Source organism: Oncorhynchus nerka, linkage group LG11 (assembly GCF_034236695.1).
Source record: "Oncorhynchus nerka isolate Pitt River linkage group LG11, Oner_Uvic_2.0, whole genome shotgun sequence".
NCBI lineage: Eukaryota > Metazoa > Chordata > Actinopteri > Salmoniformes > Salmonidae > Oncorhynchus > Oncorhynchus nerka.
In genome coordinates, this window is record NC_088406.1 from 66,887,623 (window position 1) to 66,905,125 (window position 17,503).

General features: G+C 43.6%; 1 protein-coding gene across 2 annotated transcripts; it reads left to right on the forward strand.

Moving 5' to 3' along the window:
* The first annotated feature begins 8,149 nt into the window (after nucleotides 1-8,149).
* On the forward strand, nucleotides 8,150-14,706 carry LOC135559604 (zinc finger and SCAN domain-containing protein 2-like). 2 transcript variants are annotated; one of them, XM_065024827.1, is made up of 7 exons: nucleotides 8,150-8,673; nucleotides 9,017-9,147; nucleotides 9,319-9,492; nucleotides 10,966-11,130; nucleotides 11,523-11,634; nucleotides 11,858-11,985; nucleotides 13,536-14,706. In XM_065024827.1, the coding sequence occupies exons 1-7, from the start codon at nucleotides 8,397-8,399 to the stop codon at nucleotides 14,466-14,468; spliced, it is 1,920 nt and encodes a 639-aa protein (XP_064880899.1). In that variant the 5' UTR covers nucleotides 8,150-8,396; the 3' UTR covers nucleotides 14,469-14,706. The 2 variants fall into 2 exon arrangements, with proteins under 2 accessions (XP_064880899.1, XP_064880900.1); XM_065024828.1 differs by lacking the exon at nucleotides 13,536-14,706 and having other exon boundaries at nucleotides 8,152-8,673; nucleotides 11,858-13,237.
* The last annotated feature ends 2,797 nt before the right edge of the window (nucleotides 14,707-17,503 follow it).

Genomic DNA, 17,503 nt, shown 5'->3' on the forward strand with positions numbered 1-17,503 from the left:
AAGTTCTTTTTTTACATTGTAGAATAATAGTGAAGACATCAATACTATGAAATAACACATAAGGAATCATGTAGTAATCAAACATTTTTTGAAACTAAATCAAAATATATTTGAGATTCTTCAAATAGCCACCCTTTGCCTTGATGACAGCTTTGCACACTCTTGGCATTCTCTCAACCAGCTTCACCTGGAATGCTCTTCCAACAGTCTTGAAGGAGTTCCCACATATGCTGAGCACTTGTTGGCTGCTGTCCTTCACTCACTGCGGTCCAACTCATCCCAAACCATATCAATTTGGATGAGGTCGGGTGATTGTGGAGGCCAGGTCATCTGATGCAGCACTCCATCACTCTCCTTCTTGGTCAAATAGCCCTTACACAGCCTGGAGGTGTGTTGGTTCATTGTCCTGTTGAAAAACAAATGATAGTCCCACTAAGCGCAAACCAGATGGGATGGTGTATTGCTGCAGAATGCTGTGGTAGCCATACTGGTTAAATCACTGACAGTGTCACCAGCAAAGCACCCCCACACCATAACGCCTCCTCCTCCATGCTTTACGGTGGGAAATACACATGCAGAGATCAACCGTTCACCCACACTGCATAACAAAAAGACACAGGGTTGGAACCAAAAATCTCAACTTTGGACTCCAGACCAAAGGACAAATTTCCACCAGTCTAATGTCCATTGCTTGTGTTTCTTGGCCCATGCAAGGCTCTTCTTCTTATTGGTGTCTTTTAGTAGTGGTTTCTTTGCAGCAATTCGACCATGAAGGCCTGATCCATGCAGTCCATGAACAGTTGATGTTGAGATGTGTCTGTTACTTGAACTCTGTGAAGCATTTATTTGGGCTGCAATTTCTGAGGCTGGTAACTGTAATGACATTATCCTCTGCAGCAGAGGAAACTCTGGGTCTTCCATTCCTGTGGCGGTCCTCATGAGAGCCAGTTTCATCATAGCGCCTGATGGTTTTTTTGACTACTTGAAGAAACTTTCAAAGTTCTTGAAATGTTCCATATTGGAAGAACTTGTCCCGATTGGTGTTTTTAAATCACTGATGTAGGATTTTGAGGCTGATTCCCTGACCTGTCAATGTTTTTAATTTGCTGTTTTATACTCGTGAATTCAATGGTTTTTACTAGATTACTTGTAGTTTCTCATGTTGTCTGTCTGTAATGTTTTTGTAATGACTTGGTGCTGCCTATCTTGGCCAGGGCGCTCTTGAAAAATATATTTTAATCTCAATGAGCCTTTCCTGGTTAAATAAAGGCTAAATAAATAAAAAATAAAATATTGACTGACCTTCATTTCTTAAAGGAATGATGGACTGTCGTTTCTCTTTGCTTATTTAAGCTGTTCTTGCCATAATATTTTTTTATTTATTTATTTCACCTTTATTTAACCAGGTAAGCAAGTTGAGAACAAGTTCTCACTTACAATTGCGACCTGGCCAAGATAAAGCAAAGCAGTTCGACACATACAACGACACAGAGTTACACATGGAGTAAAACAAACATACAGTCAATAATACAGTAAAAAAAAAAAAAAAAGTCTATATACAATGTGAGCAAATTAGGTGAGAAGGGAGGTAAAGGCAAAAAAGGCCATGGTGGCAAAGTAAATACAATATAGCAAGTAAAACACTGGAATGGTAGTTTTGCAATGGAAGAATGTGCAAAGTAGAAATAAAAATAATGGGGTGCAAAAGAGCAAAATAAATAAATTAATTAAATACAGTTGGGAAAGAGGTAGTTGTTTGGGCTAAATTATAGGTGGGCTATGTACAGGTGCAGTAATCTGTAAGATGCTCTGACAGTTGGTGCTTAAAGCTAGTGAGGGAGATAAGTGTTTCCAATTTAAGAGATTTTTGTAGTTCGTTCCAGTCATTGGCAGCAGAGAACTGGAAGGAGAGGCGGCCAAAGAAAGAATTGGTTTTGGGGGTGACTAGAGAGATATACCTGCTGGAGCGTGTGCTACAGGTGGGAGATGCTATGGTGACCAGCGAGCTGAGATAAGGGGGACTTTACCTAGCAGGGTCTTGTAGATGACATGGAGCCAGTGGGTTTGGCGACGAGTATGAAGCGAGGGCCAGCCAACGAGAGCGTACAGGTCGCAATGGTGGGTAGTATATGGGGCTTTGGTGACAAAACGGATTGCACTGTGATAGACTGCATCCAATTTGTTGAGTAGGGTATTGGAGGCTATTTTGTAAATGACATCGCCAAAGTCGAGGATTGGTAGGATGGTCAATTTTACAAGGGTATGTTTGGCAGCATGAGTGAAGGATGCTTTGTTGCGAAATAGGAAGCCAATTCTAGATTTAACTTTGGATTGGAGATGTTTGATATGGGTCTGGAAGGAGAGTTTACAGTCTAACCAGACACCTAAGTATTTGTAGTTGTCCACGTATTCTAAGTCAGAGCCGTCCAGAGTAGTGATGTTGGACAGGCGGGTAGGTGCAGATAGCGATCGGTTGAAGAGCATGCATTTAGTTTTACTTGTATTTAAGAGCAATTGGAGGCCACGGAAGGAGAGTTGTATGGCATTGAAGCTTGCCTGGAGGGTTGTTAACACAGTGTCCAAAGAAGGGCCGGAAGTATACAGAATGGTGTCGTCTGCGTAGAGGTGGATCAGAGACTCACCAGCAGCAAGAGCGACCTCATTGATGTATACAGAGAAGAGAGTCGGTCCAAGAATTGAACCCTGTGGCACCCCATAGAGACTGCCAGAGGTCCGGACAGCAGACCCTCCGATTTGACACACTGAACTCTATCAGAGAAGTAGTTGGTGAACCAGGCGAGGCAATCATTTGAGAAACCAAGGCTGTCGAGTCTGCCGATGAGGATGTGGTGGTTGACAGAGTCGAAAGCATTGGCCAGATCAATGAATACGGCTGCACAGTAATGTTTCTTATCGATGGCGGTTAAGATATCGTTTAGGACCTTGAGCGTGGCTGAGGTGCACCCATGACCAGCTCTGAAACCAGATTGCATAGCAGAGAAGGTATGGTGAGATTCGAAATGGTCGGTAATCTGTTTGTTGACTTGGCTTTCAAGACCTTAGAAAGGAATGGTAGGATAGATATAGGTCTGTAGCAGTTTGGGTCAAGAGTGTCCCCCCTTTGAAGAGGGGGATGACCGCAGCTGCTTTCCAATCTTTGGGAATCTCAGATGACACGAAAGAGAGGTTGAACAGGCTAGTAATAGGGGTGGCAACAATTTCGGCAGATAATTTTAGAAAGAAAGGGTCCAGATTGTCTAGCCCGGCTGATTTGTAGGGGTCCAGATTTTTCAGCTCTTTCAGAACTTCAGCTGAATGGATTTGGGAGAAGGAGAAATGGGAAGGCTTGGGCGAGTTGCTGTTGGGGGTGCAGTGCTGTTGACCGGGGTAGGAGTTGCCAGGTGGAAAGCATGGCCAGCCGTAGAAAAATGCTTATTGAAATTCTCAATTATGGTGGATTTATCAGTGGTGACAGTGTTTCCTATCTTCAGTGCAGTGGGCAGCTGGGAGGAGGTGTTCTTATTCTCCATGGACTTTACAGTGTCCCAGAACTTTTTAGAGTTAGTGTTGCAGGAAGCAAATTTCTGCTTGAAAAAGCTAGCCTTGGCTTTTCTAACTGCCTGTGTATAACGGTTTCTAGCTTCCCTGAACAGCTGCATATCACGGGGCTGTTCGATGCTAATGCAGAACGCCATAGGATGTTTTTGTGTTGGTTAAGGGCAGTCAGGTCTGGGGAGAACCAAGGGCTATATCTGTTCCTGGTTCTAATTTTCTTGAATGGGGCATGTTTATTTAAGATTGTTAGGAAGGCATTTAAAAAAATATCCAGGCATCCTCTACTGACGGGATGAGATCAATATCCTTCCAGGACACCCCGGCCAGGTCGATTAGAAAGGCCTGCTCGCTGAAGTGTTTCAGGGAGCGTTTTACAGTGATGAGTGGAGGTCGTTTGATCGCTGACCCATTACGGATGCAGGCAATGAGGCAGTGATCGCTGAGATCTTGGTTGAAGACAGCAGAGGTGTATTTAGAGGGGAAGTTGGTTAGGATGATATCTATGAGGGTGCCTGTGTTTAAGGCTTTGGGGGTACCTGGTAGGTTCATTGATAATTTGTGTGAGATTGAGGGCATCAAGTTTAGATTGTAGGATGGCTGGGGTGTTAAGCATGTTCCAGTTTAGGTCGCCTAGCAGCACGAGCTCTGAAGATAGATGGGGGCAATCAGTTCACATATGGTGTCCAGAGCACAGCTGGGGGCAGAGGGTGGTCTATAGCAGGCGGCAACGGTGAGAGACTTGTTTTTAGAGAGGTGGATTTTTAAAAGTAGAAGTTCAAATTGTTTGGGTACAGACCTGGATAGTAGGACAGAACTCTGCAGGCTATCTTTGCAGTAGATTGCAACACCGCCCCCTTTGGCAGTTCTATCTTGTCTGAAAATGTTGTAGTTTGGAATTAAAATTTCTGAATTTTTGGTGGTCTTCCTAAGCCAGGATTCAGACACAGCTAGAACATCCGGGTTGGCAGAGTGTGCTAAAGCAGTGAAAAGAACAAACTTAGGGAGGAGGCTTCTAATGTTAACATGCATGAAACCAAGGCTATTACGGTTACAGAAGTCATCAAAAGAGAGCGCCTGGGGAATAGGAGTGGAGCTAGGCACTGCAGGGCCTGGATTCACCTCTACATCGCCAGAGGAACATAGGAGGAGAAGAATAAGGGTACGGCTAAAAGCAATAAGAATTGGTCGTCTAGAACAGAGAGTAAAAGGAGGTTTCTGGGGGCGATAAAATAGCATCAAGGTATAATGTACAGACAAAGGTATGGTAGGATGTGAATACAGTGGAGGTAAACCTAGGTATTGAGTGATGAAGAGAGAGATATTGTCTCTAGAAACATCATTGAAACCAGGAGATGTCATTGCATGTGTGGGTGGTGGAACTAATAAGTTGGATAAGGTATAGTGAGCAGGACTAGAGGCTCTACAGTGAAATAAGCCAATAAACACTAACCAGAACAGCAATGGACAAGACATATTGACATTAAGGAGAGGCATCCTTAGTCGAGTGATCAAAAGGGTCCAGGGAGTGGAGAGGTTGGTTTGGGGGTCACGGCGATTTAGACAGCTAGCCAGGACATCGGTAGCAAGCTAGCATAGGATGGAGGTCTGTTGTTAGCCACCTCTTGCGTTCCGTCAGTAGATTAGTGGAGTTCCGTGTTGTAGAGGGGATTAGTCCAAATCACACAACAACAAAAAAATAAAAACAATATATATAGTTATAGAGGCCCAAGAAGAAACATAATAATAATAAAAATAAATAAATTGTCCGATTGTCTATTCTGAGAGAAGCCGGTAAGACAGCTAACGGTTAGCAGGCCGCAGATGGGCGTTCAGGTAACGTCGCGACGGAGGAGCCAGCCGGATCTCCTTCGGGTAGATAACGTCGGCAGTCCAGTTGTGAAGGTCCGGTGGGGCTCCGCGTAGGCAGTAAAACGGGTCCGGATAGGTGACTGCAGCCCAGGAGTGATTGACGGAGCTCAGGAGTGATTGACGGAGCTGGCTAGCTCCGGAGTAATTGATGTTTGCTCCGGAATCGACGAAAGCAGATAGACACACGGATAGCAGCCAGCTAGCTGTGAGATCCGGGAGTGAATGTCCAGAGAGCAGTTGAAATCCAGGGACATGGAGAGAAAAATCGGTCCGGTATGTTCCGTTCCGAGCCGCGCTACGCCGCCGCCCCCCCCCCCCCCCCCCCTACCATGTCACAACACAACCAATTGGCTCAAACGCATTAAGAAGGAAAGAAATTCCACAAATTAACTTATGAAGGCACACCTGTTAATTGAAATGTGTTCCAGGTGACTACCTCATGAAGCTGGTTGAGAGAATGCCAACAGTATGCAAAGTTGTCATTAAGGCAAAGGGTGGCTATTTGATTTGTTTAACACTTTTTGGGTTACTATATGATTCCATATGTGTTATTTCATAGTTTTGATGTCTTCACTATTATGTTCTAAAACTTTTGACCGGTAGTGTATGGAATATTAAAAAAATTGAAGGTTAAGCATTTCTAGGTAATTTAAGTTAAAGGTAAAACAAAATATATATATTTATCTGACATATTATAGTTATCATGTGAAGTGTCTTGAGGTAAGAGGGTAATCAACCACATACCCAGCATTAACCCTTTGCGAACGTTTAATTTGAAACAGGCTCGTGTAAATACCTGTTTTTAGAGACTAAAACTAGGCTTAGAACAAGGACATATTAATATTTACCTTATTGAGGTGATGTAGATGAAATAAAGTCATTCTATTATTTTCTACCTTATTTTTTCTAAACGAGTGTGCTCTGAGCTTGAAAGATACTGATCATAGGAGATTTGATGTGTAATGTAATAAGAAGTAGCGTATTTCAAAGAACAGTGTGCATACCTTTTTCATTTAACCACACCCTTTGAACTATGATGCCAACCAATAAGATCCTTTCTCTTCAATTTAAAACAGAAATGGGGTGTCTTGATTTATCTAGTTCTCTCTGAGTCATGGCGCAGACACGGAAGAATGGGAAGGCACCAGGCTCAAACCTACATCTTCCGAATATATACCTGGTAATGGTGTTAAAAGAATTAGCCTGACCAGGATGAAGTACCTGCGGCAACAGGTGTGGTAGAGACTTCTAACGAGAATCCTACCAGAGATGATTTTGGACCGGTAGGAGTGACCTTTTTTGGAAAAAGTGGATCCCTGCTATTCGGCCGGACCATGTTGTTTCAAGCTATTTAAAAGGACAAAATGTGACCTGTCAAATATTGGATGGAATGTTATATATATATTTTTTTGCCTCCTCCGCCCAGAGACAGTGAGCGAACCACGTCACGCGCCTCTGGGATCAACCTGTGTCGTGCTTTGCTTTCTCAAAGGAGCGATCAATGGGGAGGCGTAGAGTAAAGGTGGATCAAATGAAAAAATTATATTCCTGGTGTTTGTGATGCTGAGACTTAGACCCTGTGGCAATGGCGCGACTCAGAATACCCTGTCTGTCTTGTTGAGCTTTGACACAGAGTTTCTACCTGGTAAGGTTAATATTTGCTATTCTGTGAGGGCCTATGTTCCGAACCCACTACAGTGCTTTTGGTGCCAAGGATTCCGACATGTTGCAAAAGTGTGGAGATAGGGAGTGTAAAGTTGGGATAGAGAAAGTATTTTGTGTCAACTGTGGGGGCGCCCATGCAGCTGGGGATCAGAAGTGCCCTGTGAGAGAGAGACAGGTTGAGATAGTTTTTATGCTGAGGCAGTGAAGATAGTAGAGGATAGCCCAAGGGTGAGTAATTCAACTGGCAGCCCCCCCAGTGAGTAGGCCTGAATAGAGAGATCCAGAGAGGATGAGTATCAGTAAGGTAGGGCGCTATGGTTATTAATTGTACTGCACTGAATTGTACTGCACCAAAAAATATAGATTTTTAGCGTAGAATATCTACAGGGGGTTTTAAGAGAAGGCGATAGGGGTTCCATCCACCCAGGCTGTTGGCCTGAAGTAGGATCTGGTTGGGTTCAAGTAATGGATTTTTGGGGTATAGTGGTATATACACTAAGTGTACAAAACATTAGGACACTTCCCTTTCCATGACAGACTGACCAGATGAAAGCTATTATCCTGTAATAATATCACCTGTTAAATCCACATAATCAGTGTAGATGAAGGGGAGGAGACAGGTTAAAGAAGGATTTTTAAGCCTTGAGACATGTGTGGGTGCCATTCAGAGGGTGAACTGAACGGGGTATAGTAGTAGGTGCCAGGCACACCGGTTCGTGTCAAGAACCACAACACTGCTGTATTTTTCACACTCAACAGTTAACCGTGGTAATCATTAATGGTCCACCACCCAAAAAACATCCAGCGAACTTGACACAAATGTGGGACGCATTGAAATCAACATAGGACAGCATCCCTGTGGAACACTTTCAACATCTTGCCGTCCATGGCTGACGTATTGAGGCTGTTCTGAGGGCACAAGGAAGGTGTTCCTAATGTGTTGTACACTCAGTGTATGTGTAGGGTTAGCTGGTGCAATTAATTTGCCCTTCCCCCCCCTTTTTTTTGTGACAAAATGTGCAATTCACACTCCGATCCTGTAAAACGCAGCAGCATTAGTCTACGCAACAAAGCTTCTAGCCTGCCGGAAACGCATGCGAAGAAGTAACGGGAGTGAACAGTGACCAAGAAACAATTTCCACGTTAGCGTTTTTTGTATTTAGACGTTTATTAACAACATGGAACTCATAATACGATTAATTTAACTGCACAGCATCGAATACTTACCCCATGTAGTGTTTAATTCGCGCTAGAGACGGGACTTGGTTGATAGATGTTCTCTACGTAACGCTAGCTAACTGCTAACAATGGCTAACTGTATGGTTTTTCACACTCAAATAGCCTCCATCATGGAGGTGCTAGCAAATGCAGCCGTGGCAGAGATCTGTAAACTCGTAGACGACGACTATGCAGTGTTTCGTTTGGAAATAACTCAAAGCCGGAAAGAAAACAGGACATTGCGGAGGAAACTACTGGAACTGAAGGTGGCACGGGAACGTGCAGAGAGGACAATGCGAGAGCGCGTCCTCGCCAGTCGTCCCAGTGGTGTCAAGATCCTCGATCGATACAGAGGAATTTCAAGAGGTACATTTAGCTGCGGATCATGTATAACGCAGTTACCGTCTGTGTTAAGCTGTATTACCCAGAATTGGTTATTGGTCAGTTTTTGGATTGTATGTAATAATTAACCCGATTACTTAGTAATCTTGCATATATAGACAATATAATATTCTAAACAAATGTATTGATTTACTGCATGGCTATTATTTACTCAATTAAAACAATATGATGCATAATACATTGATCAGTGCAATAAATGGTATATCAAGAAGTTATGTTACATCCTTGCCAGTTGTAGACATTGTTAAGTGTACAATATAGCATTGACAGTAGCTAACTACATCTTTGCCCCCAATCACTCTCTCAGGTGAAGGACATCTCACTGGTGGCCACAGGACTATTGTGAAGCCAGCGGGACACAATACATGGAGAGATGGTCAACAAATCACTGTTGATGAGGGGAGTGGAACCTCAACCCAGCACATTATCATGATAGAGGTTAGTGTAATAGTGTTGCATTACAAATTACAATTACTTTGGAAATCAAATGTAGCCTGTTTGTTTGAGAAAGGCTACCCTCAGCTATTCACTTGCTTACATGTACATCCTCATTTATCTGCCATAGGGGAGCTTATGAGACTTCCCTACAACATTATCTTCTTGTGTCAGTCTGCAGATGCAGAGGCTGCAGGTCCTGGGTTCAAGCAGGAGAGGTCTGAAGGAGAGGAGGACCCACGGCACAGCAGAGACATCCAGACTGGAGCGTCTGGAGCGCCCCCTGTAGCCACAGAGGACCCCACTACCACCCCAGCGCAGCCCAGCGCCCGACGCAGCATCACGGAGGTCAGTGGAACGCTGAACGCCGTCCTCAAGTCAGAGGCAGAGACCAAGACTTTAACTGTAACACACAGGCTCTTACACAAAGGATCAGACCCAGAGAGATTGGGGCTAGGGAGACTGGGCTGTCCTCCTGCTCCCTGCTCAGAGTATTTACCGGTATTTCACCATAGGCAGAAGATGGTTCATTCCCATGGTGATAGTGACGTGTTAGACACTGGCGGCGATGATCCGTCTTATTCTTACGTTACAAAAATGGACCCTGGTAACATGCCCTTGGGTTTAGAGACGGTTCTGTCTAGAGGGGACAGGAACCCTTACAGTAGTAGTGTATACTCTGAAGGCTGCCTTGATAAGAAAGGGGAGGTTATAGTGGTAGATGAAGTGACTGTGAAAGTAGAGGGCGATGCTCCTCCCACATGGAATGCAGATAGTCACCTTGGAGATGGACACTCACAGGGCAGAGATTTCTTAGATTACAGGGAAAGCTTAGAGACCGATCTAAATGTTGCCACCCGCTCCCCTTTACATGCGTTCAGGGATCGAAACCCAGTGTCCACATCCACGTCCAACTCAAATGACAGGGCTAGAGCCCAGGCTCAGAGAAGGGGAGCCACATCAGGCAATATTAAAGAGAAACGGTTCCTCTGCATGTTCTGTAACAAAGGCTTCAGCTGCCTCCAGAAAGTAGAGAGGCACCAGAGGGTCCACACAGGAGAGAAACCCTTCAGCTGTACCCAGTGTGAGAAGAGATTCTCCCGCCAGGACCACCTGAAGATGCACCTGAAGGTCCACACAGGAGAGAGGCCGTTCGCCTGTAATCACTGCGGGAAGAGGTTCTCAGAGAGGAGATACCTCAGGATACACCAGCAGAAAAACCATTCCACTCTATAACATATGAAGTAACCATTCCACATGATAGCTTCTGACATGAAGATCAAACCCTACATGAATTTAAAACATTTATTTTAAATGTTGTCAGCAGAAAATATCCACAGATTGTGTGGTATATAAGACTACAAAGTCTTTCATATTGTTTGTGCTGTGTAGGCTATATGATGTTCAAATTGTCACAAGGCACTTCATGAGAAAATGAATTCAGTTTATCATGTTCATGCAGATTTTTTTGTTGAGGTGTATGTGTGGTTTTCATGTTGTTTTAATAAACAAAATCGGAACTTTTCATTCGAAGACTTTCATTGACTCTAGACCCACACACGAACTAACACCTACTGTACACGTCAAAATAGTTTAGTCAGGTTTGTCTGATGATGACTTATCATAGCTGACTCATATTTACCCACAACATCATATTTATGTCCACCATGATGTGTTTAACAACAATGAAGTTATTCTGTAACTACAGTATAGGACTAATAGTGTTGATGGGTAAACACTCCATGTTGAAAGTGTGTTTTATCTGTGTGTGCATAACTGAGGGAGTGTATGTCTGTAATCTGTATCACCTGTCTCTTCCAGGAGGAGGAGGGTCCAGAGGTGCTGCTGGTGAAGGAGGAGGGGTGTGAGGAGGGTCTGGGGAACCCTGAGGGGACCATCGTCATGGAGGACAACCAGACTACACCTCTTCCTGAACCCACAGAGGAACCAGCTGAGCAGCACAAGAACACACACAGTCTCACGGAGGTAAGCTCATAGTAAACTACTGTCTGAATGGTATTCGTTCAGTGCCCGGATCCACAAAGCCTCTCAGAGTAGGAGTACTGATCTAGGATTCAATTAGCCTTTTAGATCATAATGACTAAGATTATATAGACAAGTAGGGACCCAATCCTCAATCAGCACTCCCACTCTGAGACTCTTTATGGATAAGGGCCCAGGTCTTGATTCATTTTGTCTTACGTGTAGGACCATGCCTTTCAATTATCAAACCATTAGAGTGTCATATAATCAATTCAAATAACACGTTTGCATAGTATCACATCAATCCCTCATTGCCCAATCAGAAGATGCTCCATAGCACGGTGCTCATATCAGATGTCTTGATTCAACATCCTCTCACTCTGTATCTCTTACAGTCAGTAGACATGGAGGATGGGAAGCCTGATCTGCTGATAGTCAAAGAGGAGACAATAGAAGACGGACCAGAGAGCATTGATCTGCTGAGTGGACTAAAGATTGGGGAGCAAGGTAAGAGAGACCTAAATATACAGAACATAATAGATATAGCTACTTCATTGGGATACGCCTGGCTATTATTTTCTCTTCATTCAATAAAATGAAATCAGTACAATGTATGTTTACATACTAAAACCCACACATGTACGAACTTCACCAGGAAATTGACAACAACAAAAAACTTAATATGTACAGTTTTCTGTGCCATGTTTGTAGTCTATTTTGTAACCTCCAGGTGATTGGCTGGAGGATAACAGAGGAGACTGGGTGGCCATCTTGGATTTCCAGACCCCGACCGGTGCAGCCAAGGCTCCAGGGGACAACATCACGGAGCAGGCCAGGACCAGTAGCGACATAGTGGAGGTCAGTGGATGGGACAGCATCATCAACTCTGGGCTGGGGAACAACACTGTTAACCAGAAACAGACAGTCAAACACAAAACAACGACGACCAAACTTAGTCTCCAAGACAACAGATTGTCAGAGACAAGAGTGAGGCGTCGATTTGGTCTGCGGGGACAGGGAGGTATGTGGCTTGAAAGAACAGACACAGACTTGGCTAGCGATGCTCCATCCTGCTCCTATAGTTGTGATTCAGAGAGACTGATGGCACCTCAGGTTAACCACCTAACAGGTTCTGCCTTCAGCCTGCCTTCTATAGGATCTATCAAATGGAACATGGATCCTGTGACAACACAGACACTTCCTGGCCTTCGTCCTCCCCACACTTTCCAAATGTTAAACCAGACCCCCGACAATGTCAGTGCCTCAACACTAAATAGCTACACAAGCCAATTGACAGATGACAGAAGTAGAGACGGAATCAGTAAAGGTGGCTGCGCCACAGAGAAGCGCTTCCCGTGTTCTTTCTGTGGGAAAGCCTTCAGTTTCCCCCAACAGGTGGAGATTCACCAGAGGATTCACACGGGGGAGAAACCATTTGTTTGCCACCTGTGCCGGGGCAGTTTCTCCCAATCGTCCAGCCTGAAGAGGCACCAGAGGGTCCACACAGGGGAGAAACCCTACAGCTGCCCCCAGTGTGAGAAGAGGTTCTCTCACCAGCACCAGCTGAAGATGCACCTGAAGGTCCACACGGGAGAGAGGCCGTTCGCCTGTATGCACTGTGGGAAGAGGTTCTCAGAGAGGAGCTACCTCAGGATACACCAGCAGAAAATGCACAGGGCCCATGTATAGAGTATACTGACATGTAATGTAGTAGTAGGTCGTTTGTAGTTAATTCTATTGGTTTTGGATGTATATGGAACTGGATGAGGTGAACTGAGGAAACAATGAGTATGATGAGGTAGAGTAAATTATATGGTGATGGTTGTTGGTGTGATGGTGTCTGTAAAAACTTTTCACTAATGAAAAGTGACAATTGTCCTGTTTTGATGCTGGTGTTTTATAATGAGGAAATTAGTGCCTTAATTCATGTTTACTTGACATGAAGTGGTGAAGCTGTGTTTGTAGTTTTACATTTTCCAAAGTATTCGAAAATACATTTTATCACTGTGAGGGTACCACATTTACAGAAAATATAAAGTGTTACCATAGTGAGAAAAGTTATTCTACTTGTCACGTATAATTTTGTGCAATAAAAGTACTGTACCTCAAAGTTGAGTGTAAGACCATTTTGTTTAAATTAAATACAAAATTTACTCTGTGTTGACTGACTATATATCATTGCAGGGACTGAGTTTCCCTTCTCAGTCTAACCAAAACATAATACTAATTCTTGAATCAACACATATGGAAATGTTTTTATAATAAACTCCAATGCCTCCATATTGTTAGGTACTTCAATCAGTGTTCGAGATGTGTTTGACTGTGGTTAACATTTTATAATATAATGTCATGTTTCTGTGTGTACAGCAAAGAGTTTCTTATATAAACCTTTATGCTTTTCTGTTCAGTTTACAGAGGACCAGTTGATATCTGGTGTTGCTTGCGGGAGAGACTGGACCTCTGAGGTGGCTGGTCACAAAGCCTGGCCCCGGATCAGAACCCTAGATCTGGAGCCGTCGCTCTTCCTTCCCGGCTCAAAACCAGGCCTGAACCACAAGGGACAGAGACACCACCACACAGAACAAAACCAGTGGACAGGTGGACTGAACAACCTCAGTCCTGGTGGTTATCAAAGAAACAAAGGCTCCAGTCAGGGATCCAGTCTGCAGACCAGACCCTTCTCTTCACAGTCTCAGTGCAGGGATGGAGCAGGGCCTGGGGCTGATAGAGATAGACCCTCCTGTTCCTATGATACAAACACCACAGTATCCGTGATGAACAGAGCAGGTCACCCTGGGCTTCAGCCTTCACAGAGACTGGTGGGAGACCCCTCTGGTGGTAGTCTATCAGCAAGTCTGTCTTCTCCTTCAGGGACACATCTAATGCCTGGTGAATGGGTTAATAGAAAGCATGGACCTGGGTCTAGCCTTCCTCAGTTACCTCATGGTTACCCCACCAATACAGACAGGGTCAGAATGGGTGTTCATCACAAGAGCTACCTAGCTTATAACACAGCACACAATCCCAACAACACCCAAACAATGGCTAGAGGTCAAGGAGGGAGCTCAAAGACTAACCACCTGAGGGTGGTGGCACCTGCGTCTACCTCCTCTGGTGTCATTGGGTCACAACGTGGAAGGCAGAGCATTAGGACAGATGCTGACAAGCCGTATGTCTGCCCCACGTGTGGGAAGCGCTTCGCTGATGCAAATTATGTGAAGAGGCACCAGACCGTTCACACCAAGGAAAAGCCCTTCAAGTGCAAACTATGTTACAAGAGCTTCTCCTTCCTGACTAGCCTTATCAGACATAAGAGTGTCCACAAAGGGGAAAAATCATAGCGGTGTGGCTTGAGAAGTATGCTGGGGATATCTGGGAACTATACTTAAATATAGTGTGAAGTGTCTTGGGGTAAGAGGATAATTAATCACATGCCCCTCGTTAACTTGGAATTTGAAACAGGCTTGAGTAAATACCTGTTTTTAGAGAGACCGTAAACCGAGGCTAGAACAAGGAGTTTGATATTTACCTTACTGAGGTGATGTAGATGGAATAAAGTAATATTACTTTTCTACTCTATTCTTGCTGACACACTGTCCTTTATAAACAAGTCTGCTCTCAGCTTGAAAGATACAGTACTTGTCATAGAAGATTTGATGTGTAACATAATAAGCAGTACCGTACTTCTAAGAAAAGCACGCATACATGTTTAATTTAAATACACCTTTGAGCTATGATGCCAACCAATAACATTATTTATCTTCAGTGTAGACGGACGTAAAGTGACCAAGAACAATGTTCACCTTAGCGTTTTTATTGTTGTTATTTAGACTTTAAGACCATGGTACTCGAAATATTACTAATTTAACTGCACAGCATCACGTCCTTGCCATATGCAGCCTTTTAATTCGTAGGAGACAGGACTTGGCTAATGTTCGTTAACAATACCAACAGCTATGGTTTTCCACACTCAAATACTCTATTATGGAGGTGTTAGCGAATGCAGCTGTGGCAGAGATCTGTAAACACGTAGACGACAATGCAGTTTTGTTTTAAAATGTCTCAAAGCCAGAAAGTAAACAGGGTATTGCGGCGGAAACTACAGCTACTGGAACTAAAGGTGTCACGTGAGTTCGCAGAGGACAATGCATGAGCGCGATTCTCGTCCGATACCGAGGAATGGCAAGAGGTTCGTACATTTTGCAGAAGCCGGAGGTTGACTTGCGGCGTTTCCACTAGTTACCCCAATCACAAAGTCAATATCGTAACAATTTCTAAAAACAAAATGTGATTTTTGGTCTTAATGTCGGTTAGGATCAGGCATACAGTTAGCAGTGTGGCTAGGTTTAAAATCACATTTTAATAAGATACAGTCATAAACCCCATCCTATTTCTACAATGTATCCGTGGTAACAAGTGACGACCAGGTTGCGGGGCCTCTTGGGCATGTGTGACTTGCATGGATCCATGAGCACCAATATGTGAAGCTCACAGGAGCTTGAAGGCATAAATACATTTTCAATAATTTTCCATCCTCAAAATGTTACATAAACAAAAGCTTTGATTTCTTGGCCTTATTAGAAATATATCAAAACACAATGATGTTGAAGTACAGACCCCTGCTGACTAATAAACACTTATATTTAGTTTAGGATATCTTTAAGAAACATTACCTTGTGGATTGAAATTCTGTTTCCATAAACACACATCTTTATGATATTATCTCTCCCTCATGAGGAGAGAGGATCAACTAAAAGTTCAGAAGTAACTTAAATGTAGTTTCTGAATTATTAAGTGATTAAAACTCAGTATATAAAATCGCTACATTTAGTTTCCTGAATTATTAAGTGATTAAAACTCAATATATAAAATCGCTACTGGAATTTCTGAAATTAAATTGGCTACAATGGGAAATCTTAGTTGTCACAAACTACAGTTGGGTCACCTGCTACTGTCCTCCCAGTGGCATACTGTTACCTTCAACTGATAACTGTTTTCTTTCTCTTTCCGTCACCAGTAGCTAGCTAACTTTTTAGTTTGAATACCGCACTACAGTTGGCATCAGTTTCTGGAACTTCTAGTCTCTTTCCAGTAATCCTGCCGACCAAGGCCGGATCTGAGGAGCTATTTGGCGTAGCAGCTAGCCTAGCTGCTAGCTAGCTGCCTATCCAGCTAGCTGGGTTTTCTTGAGGGCTTGAACACAACCTGCGACGCGATTGTCCATTGTGGCTGGAACCACGGATTCTCTCGGGTTTGTGGCTGTCTAGATCCCTGCTGTTTGTTTTCAATCTTCTCTGTGACCTGCCCTGTATGGAACTGCGAGGAGTAACAGCGTAACCTACATTGCCAGCTACCATGACAAAGATCAAAGCCGGTGGGAGTACTGTTGAGGACAGTGGTGTCTATCACACATGAAAGATCTTTTAAATGAACAAAAAGAAAAAAGCTTCAAGTGTTTTGTCCTAATACTGGTGGATTCAACTAATAAAATAATGGATGACCTGACCAGAGAGGTCCAGGACCTGAAGAACAGTTTGCAGTTCTCCCAGGGTCAGCTCGACGAGTTGAAAAAGGGAAAACAGCAAGATGACAGCAATCTGTAAGTCATTGAGAGAGGCCATCAGTTCTGTGTGTGAATCCATTATAAAAATTACAGATAAATCAGACTACCTCGAGGGACAATCAAGGTTAGTGGACGAAATTGCAGAATCTCCATGAGACCTGGATGGAGTCTGAGGACAAAGTGAGGGGAATGATCTTGAAGATGGACCACAGGAAGATTGAGGTGGGGCGAGCCCACAGGACTGGAAAACCCACCACCGGCCCAGGTGACAGGCTCAGGCCCAGGATAATGGTCAAGTTCCTGAGGTTCAAGGACAAGGTAGCTGTTCTGGAAAGAGCCAAGAACTTGAGAAGAATGTATATCTTCCTCAACAAGGACGATCCTGAAGCTGTGCGCCAGAAAAGGAAATAACTTATCCCAGCCATGAAAGCTGCCAGAGAGTGTGGGGACGTTGCTTACATCTGCTATGACAGGCTTATTTTCCACCCTACCACCCAGAGGCCTGGAAGGGATGAGAGAGCCAGGCCAGATAACATTCATATATTAGCAATTTCTGAGACTCACTTAGATAATTCATTTGATGATACAGCAATAACAATACAAGGAAATACAGTTGAAGTCAAAAGTTTACATACACCTAGGTTGGAGTTTTTAAAATGTGTTTTTCAAGCACTCCACATATTTCATATTAACAAACTATAGTTTTGGCAAGTCAGTTAGGACATCTACTTTGTGCATGACAAAAAAGAAATTCAACAATTGTTTACAGACAGATTATTTCACTTATAATTCACTGTATCACTGTATCACAAT

What these genes read in the sequence shown, in the direction of transcription:
- LOC135559604 (XM_065024827.1), top strand. Translation starts at nt 8,397, where the DNA reads ATGGCTAACTGTATGGTTTTTCACACTCAAATAGCCTCCATCATGGAG. An exon ending in AGCACATTATCATGATAGAG is followed by an intron (nt 9,148 to 9,318) that starts GTTAGTGTAATA and finishes TTCTTGTGTCAG; the next exon opens with TCTGCAGATGCAGAGGCTGC. An exon ending in ACACACACAGTCTCACGGAG is followed by an intron (nt 11,131 to 11,522) that starts GTAAGCTCATAG and finishes TATCTCTTACAG; the next exon opens with TCAGTAGACATGGAGGATGG.